Raw genomic sequence first — 10764 nt, forward strand, 5'->3', positions numbered from 1 at the left:
TTTGTAAGGATCTAAATTTGTTAGCACAATGTGACTTATGAGCAATGGTATCCATAATACCTAATATCAAAAGTTACATGTTATAACTTTAATTAAGAGATATCTAAACTACTAAAAAACTTATTTGAATTGACTTTGTCTTTCTATATACAACAATTATATAAATGTTACTGTCAACTCTAGGTTTCTACATATAAAACAATCATAATCATATCAAATGATCTAATAAAAATGATCCGCGAAGATATTGTTCTATACGTTGAGTAAGCACCGCACCATTAGTAAAAAAATTAAGTAGTTCTATCATAGTTACAATATAATAAAAAGCTTATAATGCATCCCCATTATCTCTAGAATCAAATTTAGATGTTACATTATCATGTTTCTAATGATAGAGATATGGGACAACATGAACTTGATTAGGTATGAGCACAAAGAGGCCAAGATTAAGAGAATTATGCAAAAGGGCAGTATAATATAAACTTCTTTAGTATTGAGGTTTAAATGAAGGATGAAGAAACAACGAAGGGGAATAAAGTAAATGAAAATGAAAAATTGATTGTTAAACGATAGTTCAGGCAATAGTGGTGTACTTATACCAATGTATAACTGTACTATAACTGAAAGTGCAAATGGGTCGACGACGTGGACTGATGGGCTTAGAGCAACAAACTTTCACTATATTTGTACTCCCCTATAAAACCCAGTTGAACAAGCAAAATAAAGTTTTTCATTCTTCATCATCATCATCTCGCCATGTCTACCGAATCCTCCAGAAACCAAGTAAGTATTTATATAAGTAAACCCTAACTATATTTCAATTCACTCACTCAATATTAATGCTTAACTAACACTATTGTTTGACCAGGTTGATTTACTTGATTTTATTGACTGGACTGGAGTTGAATGTCTGAACCAAAAACCTGACCATTCAATTGTCAATGCTTTGAAACAGGTTTTTTTTTTTTTTTTTTTTTTATTATTATGGTAACTATTTGGATTTATAAAAAAAATTTATATATGAAGTATTGTTTTTAGGGTTATAGAGAAGATGAAGGTTTGATTTTGGAGAGTGATGCTGATGAGCAGCTTTTGGTTTATATTCCTTTTACTCAAGTTATTAAGCTACATTCTGTTAGTATTAAAGGACCTGAAGATGAAGGTCAGCTAATTATGATTTACTATTCAAACATGCAACTTGTGTTTTTTCTATGAGGTTTTAATTCCTTGCTTAGAATAATTTTGTTTATCTAAGCACATTTATCTCTATGTGATTTTAGAATAATCTCGTTAGATATTGAGTGGTATGAAGAAACTCTTCTTCCGTTTCGTGTCAACAGAATTCTAGGGCTTAACGGGTGCTGAATGAGCTGAAAAGTTTGCTTCTAGTATTCTAATTGCTTGTGTTTGCGCAGGTGCTATGACTGTGAAACTTTTCGCAAACAAAGAGCACATGGGATTCAGGTATATTTGCATATGTTATTAGGAGCTTTACTGTCTTTAAACAAACCTTCCCTGGAAATCCTGCTTTGTTGCTCAGCAGTACTTACATTTATTGTGATGATCCTTTCTGCAGTAATGTCAACGACTTCCCACCCAGCGACACCGTTGTATTATCGCCAGATAATCTGAAGGTAATTGTCTCGCTCTAGTATGGTTGTTCTTTTTTGCTAACATATTGTTTGATTTTCTGAATGATGATTAATTTTGTTGATCTGTAGGGTAAGCCAGTTCTACTGAAGTATGTTAAATTTCAGAATGTCCGAAGGTACGAATTTCCTTCTTTCTCCCATCTAGGGCAGGGAACCGGGTCAGGTTTGACCTGAATCTGACCCGACCCGACCTGAATCCAAATAGTTCGGGTCGATTTTCATATCCGTTTATTTATTCGGTTTGGGTTCGGATATAATTTTAGGGTTTTTTTTGAATTTTTAGTGTTATCCGTTCGAGTCGGTCTGGTTCGGATATTAAATTTCGGTTTTATTCGGATTCGGGTTTGGATATTGTCAAACTATTCCGGTTTGGATTCGGATATAGCCATATCCGACCCATTCCCTGCCCTACTCCCTTCTCCCCTATGTGTGCCTATTTTATTATTAAGGATTTGAGGTATATCAAGGAATAACACCTTATTAATATGAATTTGTACCAGCCTTGCCCTCTTTATTGAGGACAACCAAAGTGGTGCGGACATCACGAAAGTTCAAAAGATTGTCTTCTATGGAAGCACGTAAGTACATTTATTTAGTCCCATATAGTGTTTAATATTGCGTGGTATGTCTTTGTTCATTCTTTCCTTTGCTTATATACAATACCTTGTTGTTTTCATCTATTATTTTCAGTCATTATTTTTTATTTCCCTATATGTCCCACATAAGCAATCTGGGGGTGAAAAGATCCCAATAAGAACTTATTTTTTCACTCCTCCAACATAATGTTTAAGAAGCATTCAGGACTAATTACACTATAAGTCATTTATTTGATTTTATATGATATGGTCTAGAGTACTACAGAATAGAGTAGAACACCATTATCGATGTTGATGCTCATTCACGGGAGGTTATCTGTAATGTTTTGAGCTAGTGCCTGGTTTAGAATCGAGTGGCCTCAAAGATCTAGGAAGATGGTAAGCTGAGAAAAGAAAATATCTTTTAAAAAAATAGCCTTTTGTTGTCTAATTGGAGACCTTGTGTATTTTCTAAATTTGTGCTTTAAAAGAACTTCAGGCTTTATTATATCCTGGCAATTGAACTATTAAACTGCAAACTCTATGAAGTGAATAACTGAATATGGCTTTTCTAAAGAACTTGAACCAAAGTAAGTGAACCCAATAATCAATCATTTTTTTTTAAGGTTCTTAGTCAGTCTTTATTATCAGTTTTTGTGCGTGTGTGGTTGTTTCTGGTTTTTTTTTTGCTAACCTTTTTTGCAATTGTTTTGTTATGTTTCATGAAAGGACTTGTTTGAAGTAGACCACGGCTCGATCAAACTTAAAAACCAAAAGCATGTCTTGTGACGAGTTTTGTTATGAGCAATTGTGTTTCCTGTATTCGTGTTTGTTGAAACTTGAAAGAGCTAAATGACTACTCAACAATTGTACGATAGATTTGATGTAATTCACCAAACTCTAGTTTCATACACGACCATCTCAAATTCCTAAGACTAAACTTGATCAAGTGTTTCGACTTCAAACATGAATATGTATGAGCTACTATATTGCTTGTGAAAAACACAGACACTCTGCACGGGTCGTATCTAATTGCTTCTTATATATTTAGGGTGCATTTGTTTACTTACTTAGTTAAGAAAAGGAAAAGAAAACTATAGAATAGTAATTTTGGAATAGAATGGAATGGAAACTAAATTTTGGTATTGTATGTTTGGTAAAATGGATAAAAGAAAAGAAAACCAATGGATGGAATAAACCATGTTTGTTATGCAAATACTAAAGAAAGGAAAGGAAAATAGAAATGAAATGTGTTTATTCATATTTTTCTTTTTCTCTTTCCTATTTCCTTTTCCATTTCATGTTTGTTATTCGAAAACTAAAAAAAGAAAAAGAAAACAACCATTTTCCTTTTCCTTTCCTCTCGAATCCGTGGGTTGACCCTCGGAATCAAAAAGCTTTTCCATTCCATAGTTTTGTTTCCACAGGAGAAAAACTATTTTCCTTTCCATAGCAAACAAACACACCAAACTTATGTAAAAAATGGACCACTTCATACTTTTCCTTTTCTTTCCATTAGTTTTCGCTAAAACAAACACAGCTTTACTATTCACAGAAAAGAAGAGAAGTGGCTAAAGGGGATTCGTATGCTTCAAGTTCAAGGTATGCCCCCTCAAAACTAATTTTCACCTAAGACTGAGTCCAATATTTTCCCACAACAAACTACGCCACTTCATCTAGCGCAGAATGAAAAAGTAAAATTTTAAATTGACGGAACTGCCCGAGTCATTGGACTCAGCCTAAAACCTCTCTTTGTTCTTGACAGTGAGAGAAAAGATGGGAGAAACATCAAAAGAAGGAGAAACCTCAAAAGTAATGGACTCAGTACACTCAACAGTGTTCAAAGAATCAGAAACACTCGAAGGAAAATGTCAAAAGATACAAGGTTATGATTTCAACAAAGGGGTTAACTACTCTCAGCTTCTCAAATCAATGGTGTCAACTGGTTTCCAAGCTTCTAATCTTGGTGATGCAATTGAAGTAGTCAATGAAATGGTATTTTTCTTTAATGGGTATGTTTTATTTTTTGTTTTTAGTGTAAAGTTATAATATTTTTTTGTGTTTGTTTAGATTGGTTGGAGACTTTCAGATGAAGCTTTGGTGGAAGGTTGTAGTGAAGAAGAGAGAGATATGAAGTTTAGAGAGTCTACAAAGTGTAAAATATTCTTGGGCTTTACTTCAAATCTTATTTCTTCTGGTGTTCGTGATACCGTTCGTTATCTTGTTCAGCATCGTATGGTAAGTTCAAAATACAACAGGCTCTTTATGTACAGTTTAATATATAGTTTCGAGTTGTCGTTGGGTGATTATTAACGAAACATTTGGCAAATATAAGAAAATGTTGTTGTTAAAACATGGGAAAGAGTTTATGGTAAACATTATTGTGTGATAAGTTAACATGTAAGATGAAAAATAATAAATTTGGATGTGCAAATGTATAATAGAAGTTGGTATAATGGAGCTAATAACACGTGATAGCTAGGAAGCAGAAATGGCTATTGAAGCTTGAAGAGTATGTGCAGCTATAACCGTTTAAATACGATCTTAGTGATATTTTATGTTCATATTGCTCATATATTTTTTTCACAAATCAAGAACTTACAAAAAATTTATTCTGTTCCTTGTTTTACTTTTATCACCAAAGACGAGGAAGCTGAATTACTTTGGACTTTGGTTTTAGGTGGAAGTAGTGGTTACAACCGCTGGTGGTATTGAGGAGGACCTTATTAAATGTCTTGCTCACACATATAAGGGTGATTTTAATCTAGATGGAGCTCATTTACGTTCAAAAGGATTAAATCGTATTGGGAACCTGTTGGTGCCAAATGACAACTACTGCAAATTTGAGGATTGGATTATCCCAATTTTTGATCAGATGTTAGAAGAGCAAAAAACAGAGGTAAGTGTTACTTAATTTCTAGCTGACTTCTTTCTGCAACTAATGGGTGTTGAGTTGTTAGTATTGTAATCAATTCAGCCTTATGCTCTCTCTCAATACCATCATTATTATATGTACACTGCACGACACTTTATTAGACTACATAAATTTGTTTTGTAATGACACGACTTCATTTCTTTTCTCTACAGAAACTACTTTGGACCCCCTCCAAGGTCATTGCTTGTTTGGGGAAAGAAATAAATGATGAAAGTTCATATCTCTACTGGGCGTACAAGGTAAATATACCACTTGGGGAAGCTTCATAACAATTATGTGAAACAAATTTAACTGGAAGCTTGAGATTGAGAGAATAAATTTTTCCTTTTGAACATTATAATTTTTCTTAAAATGTAATACTTTTGTCATGGTGTTCTGTAGAAGTGTGCATGTCTATACTAATTAAAGTGAAAAGTTGAGTTTGCTACTCATGATTAAGTTCAGCCTTTTCCTCTATTGAATTGCTAAGTTACATTGACACGGATACGCGTGTCCGTATCCGACATAGATATGGAGTGTCTGACACGGCGAAATATCAAAAACTATATCACATGCAATATGTGTCCGTATGTCTCCGACATGGACACGTGGATACTTATCCGACACAGATTATTTTTGAAATATGGCGTGTCCATGTAACATAGTTGAATTGTCTCATTCATACCTCAACATTCTATTTTATGTATCACCAGCTTCATCTAACATGATATCTGGGTCATTTTTGTTGTTGTTGTTTGGTAATTTGACTTCTAATTAACTAGTGATATCCCCTCTTGTCTAGATAACCTTTTGCTTTTTTCAAAAACTAAGTTGGCGTTTGTGTTTTTCCCCTAATGTCCACTCATTTATTGGAATTTTTTGCTGGGGATTGATTTTCTTATTTGCTTATCGTTTTATAATAATATTCCATGTTGAACCTTCATCAGAATGGTATTCCAGTTTTCTGCCCGGGCTTGACAGACGGTTCGTTGGGGGATATGTTATACTTCCATTCCTTCCGCAATCCTGGTTTGGTTATTGACATTGTGCAAGGTAAGCACATTGGTTCCCACTGTAATCAAGTACGTTTTCTGAAATCTTACACATAACTTTTTGGCAGATATAAGAGCCATGAATGGGGAAGCAGTCCATGCAAATCATAGGAAGACAGGCATGATCATTCTTGGTGGAGGATTACCTAAGCATCATATATGTAATGCCAATATGATGCGCAACGGTGCAGATTATGCTGTCTTTATAAACACGGCACAAGAGTTTGATGGGAGTGATTCTGGAGCGCAACCCGACGAGGCTGTATCATGGGGAAAACTACGAGGATCTGCCAAGACAGTTAAAGTACACCTTCTGTTGGTCTAAGCTCATTTTTATATATAAAATTCTTAATTGCTTGAATACATACTTAGTTTACATGTTGGTTTCACACACACACACACGTTTGTTTGCTTGTCCTATTTCTTTGGAGAAAATTATGCATGTGCATTGTTACGAAACATGGCCCAACACCTCATTGAAACTGCTCTAAATTTTTCCATAACTCTCCATCTAATGTTAAAGATTATTCCCTTTTGGGCTGGTTTTAAGTTCTTAGCTGGTTGTCAACGTGCTGATTGTGATTGTGATATCTTCTGTGGTGTTGAGCAGGTACATTGTGATGCAACTATTGCCTTCCCTTTACTAGTTGCAGAAACATTTGCTCAAAAATGCATTTAACCTTGAAGCCTAATTATGATATTCATCTTGTAAAGAAAACAGCTGACCCTGAAGCATAAAAAAAAGGTAAATTTTATTTGGCTGATGTATAGCAACATGGTAATGTAGTAAGGTGTCATTATAATATCTAGAAAGTTGTTTTAAAGATAATCTTGGTTGATACTTTCTTGCAGAGTAGTCCTTCGCAACTATGATTGACGGGAAGAAAAGACTTGACTTAAATGATGGGATTGTCATCCTTCCTGACCTCAACAATTTCAGACGGAACAAGAGTGAATTTTTAGATCACTGGTTCCAAGACAAAATTTTCGAGTGATGTGGAGTTGCTGTTATTACTGATTCTATTTAGCAGAGTCCAAAGGAAATTATTTGACATCCTTTAACTGCATTAGAGCACATGTCATACTAAGTTCCCCAAGTTCCTGTCGTATTTATTTAGCCATTTACTATTTTGTTGTCTGTTGTTTGAATATATTGAGCTCCTGCTTTGTTTTTATAGTGCTTTGGTTCTAGATCTCCTGTTTAGTAGGACTAGTAACTTTTAACTCGTGGACAATTCATGTAAGTTGGTTATGCTAATTGGCAAGAGGAAATTTGACTGAGCAGAAATATTTCCAAAATTTTGACACTGCAAAGTGCCAACCATGCGTCCATACTGTGTATGATAAGGAATCTAAATATTTTAAAATAAACAAAAGGATTTTGAGTTTGCCCCATGAAGGAGATGATCCGTGTCTCTTAAAAGGAATATCATCAACCGAAATCCTAATAAAGTAAGAAGGAATTATTCTCATTTCTCCAAAACAACCAATCTCTTGGAAGTCCAAAACGGAGCAAGTCCTCATTGAAAGGAAAACAACAAAGATATCAAATTGTAGTGTTGCTTGCTTATATACCCACCAGTGGCCTCTCCCTATCATGCTAAAACAAATTCACATAAACTTAACTATTTGAAGGGGACTTTTTTCTGTCATGGACTCAAAGGCACAATATACTCATCCACGTTCATATGAAAATTTCCAACCCATTGCTAATTGGGTGACAGAGGAAGCAAATACTCTTGAAATCCAACTTCCTGGTAATATTTCCATATTTCTTAAAACATTTTATTGAATTTTTTCTTGTTATCTTCTAATTTGTTTCGGGTGAGTCACAAACTTTCGCCTGTTTTCTAAGTCGGATCTGCGGCACAAATGATTGCAAAACTGAGTTCATGTTATTGTTATGACAAGTTATTAACAAGTTCTTAAATCTTAACAGCAACAGTAACAAGTCAAATGCTTCATAAGCAAAATCATTTAACTTTTTGTTTCAAGACCATGGTGAATACCATTTTCTGCCCACATTTCAAAATGTATATATATTTTCCCTTTTCCTCCCGAATAGATATTTGACTGGGCCCAAGTACATTGGCAACTTTGAAGACCAACCTCAATGCATGACCTCTTTTAACTTGACAATTTTTCTTTAGATTTCCGGAAGGAACAATTGAAGGTGCAGCTTGACAATCTTGGCAACCTGAGGATCAGTGGAGAACGTCCAATTGGAGGAAACAAATGGAGCAGATTTAGCATGAACTTCCGCATCCCAAAAGGTTGCAACTTCAGTGAAATTCATGTCAAGCATATCAACAATGTTCTTCAAGTTGTCTTACCAAAGAAAATAACTCGAATAAATGTACTAGATCACCCAACACTAATAAAAGAACCTCCAACCATTCCAAAGACAGGAAACGAGATAAAGACAGACAAATTTCCTGAAGAGGTAGCTGGTGGCCTTGGTGTGGAGGATAACGAGGCAAAAAACAAGACCACTGGGCAGGAGAAGGTGAGTGGAACGTCGGCAAATGGGACAAAACGTGGTCGTTGGAGCTCAGGAAGTTACGATGTTGGGATTGGTAACTATGTTGTGAAGTTCACTAGGCCTAAAAGGGTGCTTGTGAATGTTGCAGTAGCAATAACTTTGGTGGTGGTTGCTGGTGTCTATGCAGTCTATAGGTTCAAGTCTTCATCAAGCCAAGGTTGGGGAGATTCCTAGGAATATTATACCATGCATCTTTTGCTTTATATCCAATTAAGTGTTTAACTCAAGATAAATTTGTAAGTTGTAATCTGAACTAATGTTGTTCATTGAAAGTTATGTTCAATCATTGTCTAGAATGTACCGATCAAAAAATTTGTCTCGAATGTACTCAGCTCTTCTGTTTTAAACCACAAAGATTGAGCCTAATCCAAGACATAATTCCAAAATTGAAACCTAATCTCGAATCAAATTTAACCTAGGTAGAGGAGGGGGAGAAAATTAAATAATAAAAGTAACAGTAAAATTTTGTAACTGTGAAGAAAATGTAGCTTTGAAACGGGCTGCTTCAAGGGCACCTGAACTCAGGGCTCCAACGTCCAACCTCGGGAGTCGGGATACCAACTAATTCATGATCAATCAAAGAAAATGGTAATTTTGTTATTACAAATCATGTGTATACAACTTTTGCCTCCTACAAAACTAATTTGAGCTACCTTTTCAGTGGTAAATATCTCAGTAGCAAAATTCCTAAAATTCTTGCCTTTAAAAGCTTAAATGCGTGACTAATTTGGGTGAACCATGTTAATATAAACACTGCCTTTGCCACCAGCCTATACGGAGTCTTTTGTTATAACTTTTATCAAATTAAGATTTTACCTATTCAGCTTTAAAACAAATAATAACCACAACCATTAGCATATAGTTAGCCTTGGTTAGGTGTTTCTGTGATACTCCCGAAATACATCAGTTGTGGAATCTATAATAGGTGGTGTCCTGGTGCTCTACTAGTATACTCTTTGCATAAAGCTGCTTGCCAGGTCACCCACCATTTGCAAGTTGTGCTCCTTTGCAATGGTGAATATCTCAATAGTAAATTCTTAAGATTCTTGCCATTAAAGCAAAAAAGCATGGCTAATTTGGGCGACCATGTAAATGGTATATATCTATAAAAAGTGAAATCCTAATTCCTAAGATTCTAGCATTTAAAGAATGGATTGCAAATTTGCAATATTGCAATACTGGGTAAGTAGTCTCATTTGGAGATGTGGAAAAATGAAGGTTGGTAGTTCTCAACATCTATATAAGCTTACAGAGACATAATGCTCATTAGAACAACAAGAATACACTAGCTCTCCAATTATCCAATTAACAAAGAGAGAATGGCTGGTTTCTCATTGCTTACCTTTTCTTTGGTCATTTTCTTTACCCTGTTGTTGTCAATGGGCTTCTCAAGTGTGAGCTTCTACTTATATTATGTTTTTCTTTCTCGCATTTCTAGTTGGATATATGAAGGGTTCAATAATTGATTAAGAACAAAATTTAAAGAAAATATTGACAGAAATTTGCAGAATTGTTGTAAATTCACTAACATTATAATATTTTACTATTCCACCGTAAAAGCAACTATATTTTGTCTTGTGATTCCAATATACTCTACTAGATATTTCAAATTCCTTACGAGAGAGTGTATTTTGGTAAAGTTGCATATCCACATATACGCAACAAAGCTAGCGTTTCCCCAATTATTAACCATTTGTAGATTCTGGTGCCTTATTTTTATTTTTATTTTGTTCTTTATCTAAATCTAATTATATTTTTTTTTTTGTGAAATGTTCAGGCTGGAGGAGAAGGATCTCTCACACAACCACGTATGTGACCCATTACCTTGTAAACTCTCATAATTTCAGTAAAAGTAAGCTAGCTACATGATAAATTCCGTGTATGGATCCGGATAATACATAAGTCGTGCATGATCACAAGAACTTATGAATAATCCTAGTGAAGTTTTTCTCAACAATTTGATTTACTTACATTGTAGATATATGTAGCCTACGTGAAATGTGGTACATATACATTATTAGGATAATTT

At 34.6% G+C, this 10764-nt stretch overlaps 2 protein-coding genes across 5 annotated transcripts; both read left to right on the plus strand.

The window, feature by feature from the left end:
- The first annotated feature begins 273 nt into the window (after positions 1 to 273).
- Positions 274 to 7481, plus strand: LOC147500529 (deoxyhypusine synthase-like). Of its 4 annotated transcripts, none has more exons than XM_086562139.1 (16): positions 274 to 783; positions 869 to 955; positions 1039 to 1162; positions 1416 to 1464; positions 1577 to 1634; positions 1722 to 1768; positions 2153 to 2230; positions 3768 to 3829; positions 3993 to 4222; positions 4298 to 4465; positions 4908 to 5126; positions 5315 to 5401; positions 6089 to 6194; positions 6262 to 6497; positions 6804 to 6938; positions 7051 to 7481. In XM_086562139.1, exons 1-15 carry the CDS (start codon positions 757 to 759, stop codon positions 6870 to 6872), a joined length of 1647 nt encoding a protein of 548 aa, XP_086418265.1. In that variant the 5' UTR covers positions 274 to 756; the 3' UTR covers positions 6873 to 6938; positions 7051 to 7481. The 4 variants fall into 4 exon arrangements, with proteins under 4 accessions (XP_086418265.1, XP_086418267.1, XP_086418264.1 ...); XM_086562138.1 differs by having other exon boundaries at positions 276 to 783; positions 7046 to 7481; XM_086562140.1 differs by having other exon boundaries at positions 409 to 783; positions 3783 to 3829; positions 7046 to 7481.
- Positions 7482 to 7651: 170 nt separating this feature from the next.
- On the plus strand, positions 7652 to 9031 carry LOC147500530 (uncharacterized). Its single transcript, XM_086562142.1, has 2 exons — positions 7652 to 7950; positions 8344 to 9031. The coding sequence occupies exons 1-2, from the start codon at positions 7845 to 7847 to the stop codon at positions 8907 to 8909; spliced, it is 672 nt and encodes a 223-aa protein (XP_086418268.1). The 5' UTR covers positions 7652 to 7844; the 3' UTR covers positions 8910 to 9031.
- Positions 9032 to 10764: the final 1733 nt, after the last annotated feature.

Source organism: Coptis chinensis, chromosome 5, assembly GCF_015680905.1.
Source record: "Coptis chinensis isolate HL-2020 chromosome 5, ASM1568090v1, whole genome shotgun sequence".
Classification (NCBI taxonomy): Eukaryota; Viridiplantae; Streptophyta; class Magnoliopsida; order Ranunculales; family Ranunculaceae; genus Coptis; species Coptis chinensis.